General features: G+C 44.7%; 2 protein-coding genes and 1 pseudogene across 2 annotated transcripts; all 3 read left to right on the top strand.

Annotated features, from left to right (window-relative positions):
- The first annotated feature begins 14 nt into the window (after positions 1-14).
- Positions 15-2,329, top strand: LOC120032840. The gene is made up of 2 exons (XM_038979049.1): positions 15-1,184; positions 1,289-2,329. Exons 1-2 carry the CDS (start codon positions 461-463, stop codon positions 1,300-1,302), a joined length of 738 nt encoding a protein of 245 aa, XP_038834977.1. The 5' UTR covers positions 15-460; the 3' UTR covers positions 1,303-2,329.
- Positions 2,330-4,669: 2,340 nt separating this feature from the next.
- LOC120032536 (NACHT, LRR and PYD domains-containing protein 12-like) lies at positions 4,670-12,607 on the top strand. The gene is made up of 10 exons (XM_038978679.1): positions 4,670-4,778; positions 5,817-5,996; positions 6,166-7,875; positions 8,069-8,416; positions 8,595-8,762; positions 8,872-9,042; positions 9,357-9,530; positions 9,783-9,956; positions 10,060-10,233; positions 10,488-12,607. Exons 2-10 carry the CDS (start codon positions 5,956-5,958, stop codon positions 10,498-10,500), a joined length of 2,973 nt encoding a protein of 990 aa, XP_038834607.1. The 5' UTR covers positions 4,670-4,778; positions 5,817-5,955; the 3' UTR covers positions 10,501-12,607.
- Positions 12,608-13,064: 457 nt separating this feature from the next.
- On the top strand, positions 13,065-16,695 carry LOC120032925 (annotated as a pseudogene).
- Positions 16,696-16,785: the final 90 nt, after the last annotated feature.

The raw sequence follows: 16,785 nt of genomic DNA, 5'->3' as shown, positions 1-16,785 counted from the left end.
GAATTCATAGGCTACAATGGCAAGACCGCGAATTGAGGTGATAGAAGCGCTGATAACGCGACGAGATTTGGATCGAATGGAGTCAGGTGGAGGGGAGGAACTTGATGCTGAGATCGACTATGATGATGAATGGGGGAAGTCTTCAATAGATTCCGATGCTGGCTGCGATTCTGATTATGAGCCTGATCTGCCTCAGCTTCGGCGCAAGAGAGCCCGAACGATGCCCAGAGGAGACGGGGAAGGACGGCACGGTTTGGATAAAACAGCGAGTTGACAACGCTACAGGTCGATTATCAGCACAGAATGGCACGCCATTGGAATCGGGCCCTACACCTTACGTCAAAGGCAGAATCGACAGAGAATTCGACAGTTTTCATTGTTTGTGACATGCAGATGTTGCAGCACATCGAGGACTGTACTGTAGCTTAGGCGCGCCAGGCGAAAGGAGACGACGTGGGACATGTCTGTGGATAAGCTGGAAGCGTTCATTACGCTCCTATACGTCCGAGGACTGTACGACGGAATAAACACGCCTTTGGAGAGCTCCTGGAACGAAACATATGGGTTGATACCACGGAACCGCTTCAGAGAGATCACCCTGGTATCAGAAGTGTGGGGAACGTTTGTACAGAACTGTGTTTCCTCTTACAAGCCGGAAGTGAACATTACCGTTGAGGAGCAATGGTTCCCCGCAAACGCTAAGTGCAGCTTTACGCAGTACATCCCCTACAAGCAAGACAAGTGGGGCATGAAGTTTCGGTTTGCAGCTGACGTCGACAGCAAGTACGTGCTGAATGTCTTTCCATATCTGGGGAAAGATGAATCTCAGCATCCTGAAAATGTGGTGCTGAGGCTTGTAGAACCTTACCTTGGCGAGGGTAGGAATGTAAACACAGACGAGATATTCACATCACTGCCATTGGCAAATAAGTTGATTGACAAGAACACAAGCCTGGTGGGGGTGGTGAATAAGACGAGACGGGAGCTGCCTCCATCTGCATGCAACCAGTCACAAGCAGAGCTGTTCTCCACAGCGGTGCTGAAGCACCACAAAGCAACACTTACGGTTTACAGATGTATGCCAAGAGAGAACGTCTGTATCCTGAGTACTATGCATCCGACAGTTGCCATTGCCGGGGACACAAAGAGAACCAGAGACCCTGACGCACTAAAACAACACAAAGGTATGTTATAACGTTAGGCTATTACGCACCTTGGCATACAGCAGCCATGCACGGCGCTCTTCTGTTGTAGCAAAATAATTCTAAGGTATTGTATTCTATTTCAGGTTGGTGTGGATAAGATGGCCAGACAGTTCACGGTGAAAGGGGGTACTCGCCGCTGGCCTGTTGCCGTATTCTACAACCTGCTTGACCTGGCTGCTATCAACGCGCACGTTTTGTTCACCCTGTGCACCGGTAAGACAATCCCGAGGAGAGATTTCATCATGCAGTTGGCATTGGCGCTTCGTGAGAACCACATGAGCGCCAGGGGCAAGGCAGCAGCGCACGATGTGCCAAATGACGCACCACCGCTCTCCGAGAAGAAGCGACAGTGGACGGATGCACGCGGGAAGAAAACTGCGACTTCTGCGGGAAGCGATTTGTCTGCGGAAAGTGCTAATTCCAGAATAAAGATTTGTCGAAGATTTGTGTTGAATGTCATGCCATGTTACTGTAAGAGAGTCTTCTGTTTAACGGAATAACTGCTGCTAAGCGTAAAGGCGCACATGCCCGAGAGAGGCCACAACGAGTTCATTAATGATTGACACCAGTACAGGCTGTTTATACGACTGACACGTGTTATATGCTTGTTATATTATTTTATAATACCGTTATCGTTTTACATTTGTTCGTTGTACACTTCATTGAGCTGACTCTAGGCCTATTTAGCCCCATTGACAGTGCGTATTTTGGAACACCTATAGCCTACTAGGTTACTTAGACTAACATAAGAAAGGCTGTTATAAAAAGATGCTTCTAAATTCAATTACTGTGAATGTGATTTCTGTATCGTTCTTTTCGCTAAAATCTACAGATAAAATGGAATGACCATTTACATTTTGGTGTTTCTTTCCCTCAATTAAAACAAAACAACCTAGGCTATTATAAAGGTCTAAAACTCTATATGCAGTCAAGCAGCATGTCCTATGACAGGGTCACCGGAAAACGTGTGGGGAGGCGACATTTGCCGCAGCGCATTTCAATATTTTGGTTTCGTTTATTCAAATACAGTATACTCAATTTTGTTTGTGAGAAAATGTGAATGGGATCAAATTTGGTTAATATTCTTGGGCCACCATGACTTTTTCAATCCAAAATGATTAACTTGAATTCATCAATAAACACGATAGCTGACTGAGTATTTTTTAAATAATGCCTGCAGTTTCATTGTCAGAACTATACGATGCAAACTTGCATAAAGCAAGCTCAAGTTGCTTTCTCTATGTATAGGAAACACCCAGTCCTTCTTTAAAATATAATTAATATGAAGTACATGTTTGCTGGACTTTGAAAGGGGTTTCATCCCCCCAAGTCCAGGAGTTTTTCCAGGAATAAAAAAAATATGTGACCTGCATAAAAAAACTCGGGTCCCATCATAGCCCATAGTAAACCTTTTTAGATTCATCACGTCAGACGTTCCAGAGTTTTACCTGGTTAGGTTCGCAAATCAGGAAAAACTATGGGCCCCAGATGTTTTTTTCACCACCCCACTCTGGGTCCTGCGGTGACGCCTCTGGTATAGGCTACCTAGGCTAAGCTTTTAGAATGTCTACCTAAAATCACATCATCAGTACACTGAATGCGATTATTTGAATTACAGTGTTTTAATTTAATTGATAGATTTTAATTGTTCAACAAATATGTACTTTCCATGACCATCATACGACCTATAAGCCTACATAGTCTTACCAACAACTCAGGTTAACTCCGGTAAGAATGTCTGGCTACATTGAAACAGATAGGTGCACAGAAACTACACTCTGACCAATAAAATCCTTGAGGGGGAGGTTTGGGGTGTTTATTTTGACAGCGTCTCTGGCTTCGGAACTGGGCAATGCAACCTGAAGAGGCTGCGGCTGCTTGGCGGATGGAAGGGCAGCTCTATCCCGTGGGAGGTTGAGTTGTGGACGTTGTTTTCATGAGGTTCCTTGATTGGTGAAGCGTGTAGAGTTGATCCATAGTACGGGGAATGGGAAATGGCGGCGAGTAGTGCTGACGAAATGGAGGCAATTGAGAAAAAGTTGGTGAAGCAAAAGCTGTGCTGGAATGCGAACAATATGCGTGCCAGTTCTGATGCTATGGGGCGGGAGGACGAGGGTCAAAGACCGGAATGGTCGGTAGTGGAAAGACGTAGGAAGAAGAGAAATCATGATACAGAAAGCAGTGCAGCGTCTAGTAAAGAAAGCATAAAGAGGGCCAATGTAGGAATCAAGCGCAGTGATGTGGAAAGTGGTGATAGTGTTTGATGAGACCACAGGGCCTCACTTACACCCTATCCGACTAACTAATGCCGTAGAGAAAGAGGTAGGTGAAGTGAAATTAGCTCGGTTAGTTGGAAATGGTAGATTGTTAATATTGCGTGGGAGCCAGACTCAACAAGAGAATATTTAGAAAAAGGAAAAGCTTAATGGGAAGAAGATTAAAAGCCATGTCCCTGGTGCATATGCTAGATTGAGGGGAGTCACAACTGGAGTCCCAATATCTATGTCCACAGATGATATTAAAGAAAATGTGAAGGGAGGCAGAGTGATTGGGGCCAAAAAAAGGATCAGTAGGAAGCTTATCAGCTAGGAGCTCATCGGGGATGCTGAGGTTTGAGAAAGTCTTGCCGGGAAAAGTACAGATAGGATTCCTTAGTTTCAATGTTAAAGCATTTGTCCCATATGCACTGCAGTGTTTTAAATGCCAAATAATAGGACATGTAGCTGCTCAGTGTAAAGGAAAGAAAATATGTACCGAGTGTGGAGGGGCACATGATTACAGTGAATGTGGAAGCAATGTGCATATTAAGTGCTGTAATTGTGGGGGAGAACACAGTGCAGCATTTGGTGGATGCCAAGCACAGAGAGAGGCTAGAGGCTCAGAGATATGGGATCAGTCATGATGTATCATATGCAGAGGCCGTAAAACAGATTGGTAGAACTACAGTGCAGACTGATGGAGCTGACATGGATGTACCTGTAGTAAGTGGACCTACTGTCTGGGCTGGTGTTTCTGATGGTCCAGGCATGGTTTGGAAGCTTGTTCAGAAATCTTGTGCTCATGAATGTGCGGTGTCAAAGGACACTTTGATAATGAATAAAGATGACTTCATAGTTTTTATTGGTAAGGTATCAATACGACTCGGGTTGTGGAAAGGAGAGATGCCAGAGATATTGGGGGTAAAAGATGTTACTGTTGAAATGGTTGTTGACATGCTGAACAATTCTAAGGGTGGAGTGTTTCAGCATGATATAGATCAAGTTTAATGGGGTTGGGTAGGGGGTTTTGGGGGAGGGGGAAGGGTATGGTAGAAGTTAGGGATTCACTTGGTTTTTAATTTTATTTTCATGGTAGTACAGAATTGGGCAGATCATGATTGATCGTACATTGCAGCACAGTAGGTGGCGGCATGCGCGAAAACGATTGTTTGCGGACCGTCATGATATCATAGAAGAAGAAGAAGAAGAAAAGGCGATGGCTGCTTCTGTACTGCTCCCCCTTTGCGCAATCTCAAAAACATGATTTTATCGAGACGAATTAGTGAAATGGAATAAGACGGAGAAAAGCAAGCATGTAAGTACATAACTATGGAATTGCATTAGTTCGGTGGTTGTTTGTAATTTACAACAAAGAGAAGTGGAATGTTATGAATGCTAGCCTGTACATTGTCGTAGCCATTTACTGTAGCTTTTAACGTTAGGTATGGAGTTGAGTTTAGGCCTCTAGCCCAGACAGATTCCTAATAGGACCTGGAGTTAACCTAAAGCAGATTCGGTGTTTCGTTAGCTATTTAGCTATACCAGCTAGTTAGCTACACATGCCACATCGACCATGATACCATACCTAAAGTTAGCAAATGATTTGATCAGTCCTCAAACTTGGCTAACGCAGTGGCCTTGTGGTTAGTATCCACCCTGAGATTGGACGGTTGTGAGTTCAATCCCTGGCAGAGTCATATCAAAGATTGTAAAAATGGGACTTGATGCATCTCTGCTTGGCACTCAATATTAAGGAGATAGTTGTGGGTAAGGCCCTGCGATAGACTAGCGTCCTGTCCAAGCTGCCCCGCGCTACAGAAACAGGAGTTAGGGCAGGAGCCTATGAGACGTTCTGGCTCGCACAAGCCAAGGCACTTACTAACTTGGCTAGGTACCTAGCTGTACCTAGCTGATATTTAAATGACTAAAACAATGTATAGCCAGCTACAATGGCTAGCTAGTTAAGACTGTTGCCTTAATTTCACAAGGTAAAATTAAACAAAAAAAATCAAGGTTTGAAAGCACGACCGATGAGCTAGCCAGGGTGCCAGTCTGTTTGTGCCATCATGCCACTCCTTGTCATGCCAAACTGTTTGGCATATGTCACGGAGTACAAGGAGTGTAATGTTAACACAAACACATACCCATGTTACCAATGAGAAGCTGAGGTGGAAATCTTAGCTAGAATAATTTGTGGTTTAACATGTTAATGAATAATTTCCCATATGAGAGGCAGTGCAATTTAGGGAGTAATGGCAGTACATTACTGATATAGTGTACCTACATGCAGACAGTACCACTATTGCTAATCACAATATTCTGTGTGTTTTACGGGTCAATGGTTGGTTGGTAGTGTGACCTCCCTGCAGGCATCATCACATGAGGGACCAGCTAGCCTGTCTTACAGCATTCTACACAGATTCTGTCTCTGGAGAAATTGGAGGGACACAAACGTTGGTAATAACAGATCTACCTCCTCTGAATCCAGGGAAATGTTTTGCCCTGGGGGGAAAAAACGATTGAATGAACAGAGGTAAGATAATCATATTCACCACACAGTAAGAACAGAGGACCAGATCAAAATGAGTCTATTGAAAATGTATGTGTCGTTTTGAATACACAGTAGGGCATGTTCATTGAAGCGTTAGTATTTTATATTGCACGTAGAAAATAAGATATACTTTTATTTGCCAATTTGACAGGAAAGTCTCTGCCTCCCATGTGGGAAAACTCCGCAATAAGTTAAAAGCCATCCTGAAGAAAAAGTACCAAAGTCCGCCAGGGGGGAAAACTGAGCATCCATTTTATATACATTGCGATCTCCAGTATCAAGCTAGTAAAAATAGTGAGGAGAACCAACATGAGTATATTCTATCTGAGCCAGGCTACAGGAGAAGACATCAAGGAACATGTGTATTCCTAAACTCAGAAGTCGATGAGCCTATCAGAACAGCTCTGACAAAGGGCGTCTCTGGTATTGGCAAATCTAGCCAGGTGCGGATGATGATTCTTAACTGGGCAGAGGGAAAAGGAGACCAGGAAGTCCAACTCATATTTCCCCTTCCTTTCCGAGAGCTGAATTTGCTGAAGGAGAGACTAAGTCTGATTGAACTTCTTTACGAGTTTTTCCCAGAATTGAAAGAACCTGGAATTTCCAACTTGGACAACTGCAGAGTTGGGTTCTTTCTTGACGGGCTGGATGAATTCCGACGTCCTCTCGACTTCAAGAACAGCCCGATAGTGACCGATCTCACAGAGCCCTCCTCCGTGCCGGCACTGCTGACAAACCTAATTAACGGTAATCTACTTCCCTCCGCCGCTCACATATGGATTACATCCAGACCCGCAGCAGTCCATCGCATCCCTCTTCAATACATCGACAGAATGTCAGAAATCGAAGGCTTCACCGACTCCCAGAAAGAGGAGTTCTTCACGAGAGCAATCAATGACAAGAACCAGGCCAAAGCAGTTATCACCTACTTGAAGAACTCGAAGGGCCTCTACAACTTGTGCCAGATACCTTTTATCTGTTCAATCTCAGCGTCAATACTCGAGAAACAGACATATGTACCCGACAAAGCTTTTGAACCTGTCGCACTAACTCCATTATTTAACGACCTACTCATCCTGTTACAAATAGGGAACCACAATGTAAATATAGTTGATGAATTGGGGGAACTAGCCTTTAAGCAGTTGGTAAAAGGCAACACGGTTTTCTACGAGGAAGACCTACGAGAGTGCAACATTGATGTCCAAGTGGCAGCTGTGTACGCAAAAGTGAATATACCCATCTTCAGGGAGGATATTGGGCTGCACCAAAAGAAGATCTACTACTTTGGGCATACCACCATTCAGGAGTTCTTTGCCGCAATGCGGTTTCTTCAATCTGTTGGCAGCCAAGACGAAAACCTGGCTGTCAACCGGAAAACCCAGATTGAGAGAACTCTCTGGTTTTTTGGAGATGCCACCCAACTCAAGAGCGCGGTGGACATGACTTTGCGGAGCAAGACCGGACATATGGACCTCTTCCTTCGCTTCCTCCTCGGCATTGCGCAGAACTTTAACCAGATGTTCTCCGAGGCTGGCTTCACCCCGTCTACTGCCCTTCCGGAAATGTTAGTGTACATCAAGAAGAAGGTCTTGGAGAATCCCACTTCGGCGAGGACCCTCAACCTGCTGAACTGCCTGAGGGAACTGAATGACTACTCTCTAGACAACGATAGTTTGCTCTTTCTCAAGACGGGAATCCCCCCAGATGCCAAATACCCACGTGCACATTGGTCCGACCTGGTCACTCTCTTTTTGGCATCGTTGTCTGGGTCGATAGACATGCTTGGGTTGGATGTAGACAACAGAGGAGACGAGGAACTTCTGAGGATGCTGCCAGTGATCAAAGCTTCCCACACCGCCACGTAAGTACTTGGTCATTTAACAATATCAGCTATTACATATCTATATGACATGTCGGTAACGCACAAGATAATTGTCATAAAAAATGTGGTAATTCAAGTTTGTTGGGCTCGTCTTACAGTTTTGGTGGTTCAAGTGGCTACTAGTATGACTTCTAATGTGCTTCTTGATTCAATAATCCCTCCTTCCCACCAGGCTGTCGTATCACAACCTGACTGAGAAATCCTGTGAATGTCTGGCCTCGGCGCTCACCTCAAAGGTGTCCAATGTGAAAACTCTGGACCTGAGTTTCAACACGCTGAAGGACTCCGGAGTGCAGCTGTTGGCGGCCGGCTTGGCCAAGCCACACTGCCGACTGGAGAGACTGAAACTGTCCGGCTGCAGGGTGAAACAGAATGGCTTTGCAGCTCTGGCCAAAGCTCTCAAATCCAACCCGTCGCACCTGCGAGAGCTGGATCTGAGCGGCAACGAACCGGGAGAATCGGGGGTGTTTCATCTCGTTGACGGACTAAAGGTTGTTAAGTGCGAACTGCAGATCCTGAAGTGAGTATTGAGTATATGTCCACGGAACCTGTTCTGATTTTGTCTAGGCTTGCTTTACCCCCACTTGTAATATAATTAAATTAAATTCTCCTTCGCGTTAATATTGTGACTTGATGCAAATGAAGTTCCCCTCTGTAAGGAAATAGTTGTCTTCAAATTTGATTGTAATCTTCGTTAGGCTCTCAAACTGCAAGCTGGGCCTGGAGCTGAGTAGCGCTTTGGTGGTGTTGCTGATAGACAACCCCAGACACCTGCGAGAGCTAGACGTCAGCATGAATGACCTGGGAGACCGGGGGGTGAAGCTGCTCATGGACATACTGAAGTCAACCCAGATATACAAACTGGAGTGAGTACTGTCTGGAGTATTGTAGTACACTCACACATTCCACCTCACTGATTCTAAAGTGGAATGTTCACTGTAGTAAATGTACCATACATTTTCCCTCCATCACCAGGTTGTACTGCTGTCAGCTCACTGAGAAATGCTGTGAGAACATGTTTAGGTGTCTGGTGAACATCCCCAGTCTGAGGGAGCTCAACCTGAGCAACAACAACCTGAAGGACGAGGGGGTCAAGATGCTCTGCAACGCCTTCGGACTGCCCGCCTGTCAACTGGAGAAACTCAAGTAAGCTAGCTACCTCGCAGAGAGTTGTGCCCAGTCCCATGTACACCCCTATGAAAACAAGTTAGACAATTTTGGTGATTCAAAAACAAATCACTCATGGGCCGAATTTGGCCCGCTGGCTGCCACTTTGCTTTGCCTGCCATATGAGCTGAATAGTACATTCAAACTTGTCCAATTTTTTGTTTAGGAAATGTGTATTTTTGCCTTATCTTATTCCAAACTCCTTGGATACAACACATACATATTGAAGAATAAAATCATGGATTAATTAATCATTGATTTGACATTGACGAGTGTTGCCCTTCTCTCTCCAGTCTGGCGAGCTGTGGCTTCACGTCTGGAGGCTGTCGATGGCTGGCTGGAGGGTTCAGTTTCAGCCCCACCTTCCTCAAACAGCTGGATATCAGCAGGAACCACCTGGGCCACTCAGATGTTGTCGCGTTTTTCCGGTTCCTCAAAACTATACGCTTCTCACTGGAGACCCTACGGTGAGTACTGCGATTAAACTGTACAATTGTAGAAGGCCACCATTGATTAGTTTAGTTGTTAGATATATTTTTACATTGAAATGGCATCAACAGGCACCATCATGTGTGATTTTTATAGGGACAGTATACTCAAGTCAAATGACATACTAATGTTGTGTGTATTTGTTGAACATTTGCTCCACCCCCCCCCACACACACACACACACACACACACACACACACACACACACACACACACATACACGCACCTAGACTGAGTGACTGTAAGATGACAGAGCTATGCTGTCCGGAGCTGGTTGAAGCTCTCCGCTCCAATCTCACCAACCTGAAAGAGCTGGATCTATCTGGAAACGAACTGGGAGACAGCGGTGTAAAAACACTCTGCATGGGACTGACCTCAACAACCTGTAAACTGGAGAGACTGTTGTAAGTAACATGTTAACAGTGTTAATACTTCTAAGCATATTCACACAAAAATGCATTTCTAATGCATTGTTGAGTAAGGTGAAGTTAATGTGTCCCCCCCCAGTCTGAGATGCTGTGGGATCACAGCAGAGGGCTGCTCCTCCCTAGCCTTAGCCCTGAAGTCCAGCTGCTCCAAAATCACAGAGCTGGGCCTGGTGGGAAACGACACGGGAGAAGAAGGACTGAGAATTCTCTCCGGCATCAGGGATGACCCAGACTACAAACTACAGACTCTAGAGTAAGTCCTGGTGCCATCAAAGCTCAGAAAAGTGACTTGTTAATGTTACCAAACAAAACGGTGTAAAATGTGGGACAGGAGATTTTTATTTGTTTCTAGAACTTGAAAGATATTCTCTAGATATGCTGCCCTCTTGCTTTAGCTTTTTTGAGAAATGTTACCAATCGGTTTTCATCTACGTAATCATAATTTGTAGGCCTACGTTAGTGCAATGTAACCATTAGTCCATTTGTCAATGTTGTTCTTTTTTCCAGAATAAACGATTGAGAGTGGCCTTGCTCGCTGGAGTTGGTTCTTGGCTCGACCTTTTCCCAAATCTGGAGTGAACTTACTTAATGGGGAACACTCTGGAGTGAGGATACGAAACGATTGGCTGACAAGTCGACACACTAGCTCAACAGTAAGCACTTGACGTGCTTTGGATCAACTGGACTGCTACACGGACTGTTGACCGTTTTTAAAGTGCCTTGCAGTATCCTGGCTGCTCACACTTGAACAGAAGACCAGAGAGTATTTACCTAGGAACAGATAGTGAGGCTGAAATGACACACACACACACACTGTTACTAACTCCGTTCCTCTGGTCTTGCTACAGTATCAACTCATTTAACCTTTGCAGACGCTTTACAGTATGTTTTGCACGTCAGTATGTACTCGATGGAATGTATAGCCTTTGTAACGGGCGCCTCTGCTCCTCAGACACACGTGACCGGCCTCTTGACAACGTCTTAGCCAACTATGGTAGCGAAAAGCTAGCAGTTTGGGGGAGTGAGGTTACGTTATAGCGTCTCTGAGGGATGATGCAACATTTTCTTTTTAACACTGGTACAGTCCCTTGGTAGCAGGCTTTAGTTTTTCAACAAAAAAAAAACAATTTTATTTCTCTTTGGAAGTGCTTTTTATTTTTTATTAAGATGACAAAATGTTTTGGAAATTTATACAGTAGTACAACTCTTGGTTTATTTACTGTTGTTGCGTACAATGTACATTTTACCCAAATATACCTAGCTACTTCTATTGGTCATGAAAAAATAATTTACTAATGCGAGGTTTAACTTCAGAATCTTTTCAACTATGGTCATATGTTTTAGGTCCGGTCTCCAAATCTGTTTGCACTTACTGCAACAGTCTGGTTAATGCCGTATTTCAAGTTAAACAAGTACCTTTAGAGTAGTGTGATTGTGAGGGACACAGTTCTCTACTATTTGTCTCCGCTGCTGGTATGTACAGTATGTCTGTTTGAGGGTGCTTGTGTGTTCTGTTATTGTGTTTGTGTGTAAATGTATACCAAATTCACAGCTGTTTGACAATCAAGTCTCATGTTCACAAATTGGTACAATGTTACACATTGATGGTTTGGTCTGATTCTCTGCTTATGGTACACCACCACCTCGTGGCGAAAAACACGAATTTCTCCACGGGGGGGTTAAGCTAATGACGTATGTGAAGCCAATACCGGCAGCACCCACTACTGGCTCCCTAATAATAAACCAGAAAGCATCTTTTGCTACACAATCACTGGCCGAATTTTTGCGAGCGCATCTATGCAAACCCAGGTACGATACAATAAGCTAAAGTATTAACCAACCATGGTCTGCATTTTTAAATGTGTGTTGTGAAATGGTCTGACGAGGTCGGTGTAACGCTGGATGAAATAGTGTCATGCAAGTCAGTCGGTTTGGATATATTGCACACAGTCTCCATGTGGAAAGTACAATAACAACGCGGCTGACACTATTAGCAAAACAATGAGGGTTGCTCTCGAAGGTAACACGGCGCAGTTTAATACCTCGATACGGGCGTATCTCGGTATCAACCGGCGCTTTAGCCTATGTGTTTGGAAAACGCGAATTAGTTACCAAGCCAGCAAGATGCATGATAGTGGCGTCAATATTCGCAAAACTAAGGCAGTAGTCTTTTAATAGCCTACCTATTGATGTCCGGTAATGTCTTTCATTGCTTCATAGGAGTAAATAAACATGTCATGATGGCCACAATACCATTATTTTGTCATTAAGTTTTTGTAACATAATATAAATGTTCCTTATGTGTTCATATGGTATTTCTTTGATATCTTGTTAATAGCCATGTTATGTAAAAAAAATAAAAACAATTTCAGTGTCAATTGTAGCAGGTGTTTAGGGGAGTATATGAGTATGGAGGGGTTACCTAGGAAAAATTGGTAGTCGTCAGAAATGGCACCCTATTCCCTATAGGCTATAGTGTATAATTCCTTGTTTAAAGCACAGTGCACTAAATATGGAATAGGGTGCCATTTGGAATGTAACCTGGGGTATATTGATTGATTGACTGGCCATTGTTTCTGTGACTGCCTCTTGAAATATTAAACGTCCCATATACTGTTTGCACCCAACCACCAGTCTCCAGTGTCATCATGAACATGGTGGGGTAGGCTTTGAGAACCAGGAAGGAAAATAACATCTATGTTGTTAAATAACAGCTACTCAGTGAAACTTTATACAGGGAAGTCAGGGAAGGGAACAGAGAGATCTTATGGGGTGTGATTTGTTCTCGATGACTGAAATTATGATGTGCGAGGGAGAAGAGGTGTTTGTGTGATGCAATAATCTACCAACTGTTGTGAGCTTTCTTCGTTGCTTAGCAGACTTATCAACTAAACAAAGCATTGCAAAGGGATACTGGACTCAGTCACTAGTATTAATCAATTTCACAAATATTTGTCTTCTTAATACCCCCTAAAATGTAATACATTTTGCTCGGTTAATGACATTGTAATTCCTAATAACTTGGCTAGCTTAGTTGACCCCTCTTCCCACAATCTACTCCATTGTCTTCCTGAGTGAACAGCTATGGGCAAGGAGAAGCTTCACATCAACATCGTGGTGATCGGCCATGTGGACTCAGGCAAGTCGACCACCACAGGCCACTTCATCTACACGTGTGGGGGCATCGACAAGAGGACCATTGAGACGTTTGAGAAGGAGGCCGCTGTGGTACAGTGGGGCAAAAAAGTATTTAGTCAGCCACCAATTGTGCAAGTTCTCCCACTTAAAAAGATGAGAGAGGCCTGTAATTTTCATCATAGGTACACTTCAACTATGACAGACAAAATGAGAAAAAAAAAATCCAGAAAATCACATTGTAGGATTTTTAATGAATTTATTTGCAAATTATGGTGGAAAATAAGTATTTGGTCACCTACAAACAAGCAAGATTTCTGGCTCTCACAGACCTGTAACTTCTTCTTTAAGAGGCTCCTCTGTCCTCCACTCATTACCTGTATTAATGGCACCTGTTTGAACTTGTTATCAGTATAAAAGACACCTGTCCACAACCTCAAACAGTCACACTCCAAATGGAGGTGTATGGAGGTGGCCTGACACAAGTAACTTAACAAAACCACTCTGTGCTGGGAATGTATTTAAGGTCTATCCTGTTGTTATACATGATCGATATGTTAGAGTCTATTGTCAAACTTTACACCAAGCTCGGTATTTCAGGGATATGGTATGATTCCACTTTGAATCCATACCATTGAACTGAGAATTGACTTATTTTCCTCAATATCTCCCGATTTTGTTCCAACATAACAAAGACAAAAGAGACACAAACTGCACGGACTTTTGACATTGATTTGTCTCTTTGGTCTGTCTTTAGATGGGGAAGGGCTCGTTCAAGTATGCCTGGGTGCTGGACAAGCTGAAGGCAGAGAGGGAGCGAGGCATCACCATCGACGTCTCCCTGTGGAAGTTTGAGACCAGCAAGTACTACGTCACCAGTATCGATGCCCCGGGACACAGGGACTTCATCAAGAACATGATCACTGGCACCTCTCAGGTATGGGCTGCAGACACTACCGTATCCAGCTGTCACTAAACATGGACCCTGACTAAAAGTTTAGTCAAGGGCCTTCTTAGTTGGTACCTATGGGCCCCAAAACTGGAAGAAGGAAGAGCATTAAACATGTCTTCTATACTTTGACAAAACAAAACCTTTGACCAGGATTACATTGGCTACTCTGAAAATCAAGCGGTTATTTCACGAAATCCATAAACGACACCATATTTTAAAATTACATTTACTAAAACAAGGAATAAGAAATTGCTTATTTTATGTAACACTTTCTGCTTTCAAACTGCTTTCAAATGCATACAAAATTAAACGTCATGGTTGCTGCCTGCCACAGGCGGACTGTGCCGTGCTCATCGCGGGCGTGGGCGAGGCGGGCATCTCCAAGAATGGGCAAACCCGTGAGCACGCCCTTCTGGCCTACACCCTAGGGGTCAAGCAGCTGATCGTAGGGGTCAACAAGATGGACTCCACCGAGCCCAACTACAGCCAGAAACGCTATGAGGAGATTGTGAAGGAAGTCAGCACCTATATTAAGAAGATTGGTTACAACCCGGATACGGTGGCCTTTGTTCCCATCTCTGGCTGGAATGGGGACAATATGCTGGAGGCTAGCCCTAACGTTAGTATTCTTTTATCCTCATCTTTTTCCAAGGCAGGAGGACACTTTATATTCTTAGGATGCAACCTTATTACACTATAGAGTTGCAGATGCAGTCATGCACGCCACTGAATTACACTGCCCAATTAGTATGACTGATATGGTATGAAAAGTGGTTTGTTTTACAAGGTGTCTTAATACGTATTACTTATGTAGGCCATAACGCTTAAGTTACGCTTGTTCCTAATATTTGGTCTGTTCCCTGTAGATGACATGGTTCAAAGGGTGGAAGATCACCCGTAAGGATGGCAACGCCTCTGGAACCACCCTGCTGGAGGCCCTGGACGCCATCCAGCCGCCCTCCCGCCCCACAGACAAACCCCTCCGCCTGCCCCTACAGGACGTCTACAAGATAGGAGGTGAGGCCCTGGGAGGTGGAGGAGCTTGAGGCCTCCCCGCTACTGGTGCTATGCCAGTGGCTTGGGGGTCAATTCCATTTCAATTCAGTCAATTTGGCTATTGTGCAGCAATGAAAGCCAAATGGTTTTGAGTTGTTTTTCAGCTCTTACATACATTTTATTTTGATGTTATACCTTGCACTCATGCTGGGATTCAGTCCGAGCTGCGTTCGATCCACGATCTAGCACGCTTGACATTTACCTGGAATTTACAATTAAGCTGACATCTGCAGCGTTTACCTTGAAGGCGATCTCTGCGACGGCGGTAATATTGCCATTAAATGCTACAATTTCTACAAGTGAGATCGGATTCAATCCTGGCCTCAGACTTGAAAGATTGCCTCAAACATTTCATGCCTCTCACCTCCCTCTCTCCCAGGTATTGGTACGGTCCCGGTGGGGCGGGTGGAGACGGGCGTGATCAAGCCAGGCATGGTGGTGACTTTTGCCCCCGTCAATGTGACCACGTAGGTCAAGTCAGTGGAGATGCACCACGAGGCGCTGACCGAGGCCATGCCCGGAGACAACGTGGGCTTTAACGTCAAGAACGTGTCGGTGAAAGACATACGGCGAGGGAACGTGGCTGGAGACAGTAAGAACGACCCGCCGATGGAGGCGGCCAACTTCACTGCACAGGTCTGGATAGGAGAGTTAGCTGTGGAGAACATTGTGTGTCTGGATTGAAACGAGTCATTACGAGACACCAATTAACATGCTGTGTTCTGATTCCTGTTTTTGTCCAATTCACACATCACTTACTACCCCGTTTAAACAGGAAACAAATAGCATAGAGTCACAGAAGATAAATGACGTGTGTGTCTCCTCCCTCAGGTCATCATCCTGAACCACGCAGGTCAGATCAGTGCCGGCTACGCCCCCGTGCTGGACTGCCACACGGCCCACATCGCCTGTAAGTTCGCTGAGCTGAAGGAGAAGATTGACCGGCGCTCGGGCAAGAAGCTGGAGGACAACCCCAAGGCCCTGAAGTCTGGCGACGCAGCCATCGTTGACATGGTCCCCGGGAAGCCCGTGTGTGGAGAGCTTCTCTGAGTACCCACCACTTGGTAGGTGGTGTGTGTGTGTCTGCCCTCAACCCAATATATATTAATCACATGTTCCATTTAGTATTTTCAAAGTGCTACAGTTGATCTCAAATCAACTATAGCATTGTATCATGTGCTATAAGGCCTTAATAGACTGAAATACGTTTATAATGAAGTCATTGACTCGCATTCGATCATTCTCTCCATCCTCCCAGGGCGCTTTGCGGTGTGTGACATGTGTCAGACGGTGGCGGTGGGCGTGATCAAGGCGGTGGAGAAGAAGGCTCCGTCCACGGGCAAGGTCACCAAGTCAGCCCAGAAGGTCAAATGAATGTTGTGTTGGTCTCGCGACGTTAGCGCCCACCACTGTAAAAACACCCCCCCCCCTCCTACACATCAGTCAGTCTGGTCCATGCTCACGATGCATCGCAAGAGCAGACGTAGGAAAAAAATGACATGGTATATTCATTAAGGAAGTGTTCTGTTTTATATATATATGTTTTGGTCTGCTTGTTTGAGGTTAGGATACACTGAGTGGAAGACAACTTAAATAGCTCCTCTAGATGTGTGCTATTATATTTACTCAGTTAAACCTCAAATGTTATTGATAGTGCTGGTT

This window comes from Salvelinus namaycush, chromosome 39 (genome assembly GCF_016432855.1).
Source record: "Salvelinus namaycush isolate Seneca chromosome 39, SaNama_1.0, whole genome shotgun sequence".
In the NCBI taxonomy this organism is placed as follows: domain Eukaryota; kingdom Metazoa; phylum Chordata; class Actinopteri; order Salmoniformes; family Salmonidae; genus Salvelinus; species Salvelinus namaycush.
The sequence above is the reverse complement of the archived record's forward strand: the minus strand, read 5'-3'. Positions and strand labels throughout refer to the sequence as shown.

Bases quoted from the DNA above. Each gene is read 5' to 3' on its own strand.
- LOC120032840 (XM_038979049.1), top strand. From the start codon at position 461: ATGTCTGTGGATAAGCTGGAAGCGTTCATTACGCTCCTATACGTCCGA.
- LOC120032536 (XM_038978679.1), top strand. From the start codon at position 5,956: ATGTTTTGCCCTGGGGGGAAAAAACGATTGAATGAACAGAG. The intron at 5,997-6,165 runs GTAAGATAATCA...CCAATTTGACAG, and splicing joins AAACGATTGAATGAACAGAG to GAAAGTCTCTGCCTCCCATG. The intron at 7,876-8,068 runs GTAAGTACTTGG...CCTTCCCACCAG, and splicing joins AAAGCTTCCCACACCGCCAC to GCTGTCGTATCACAACCTGA.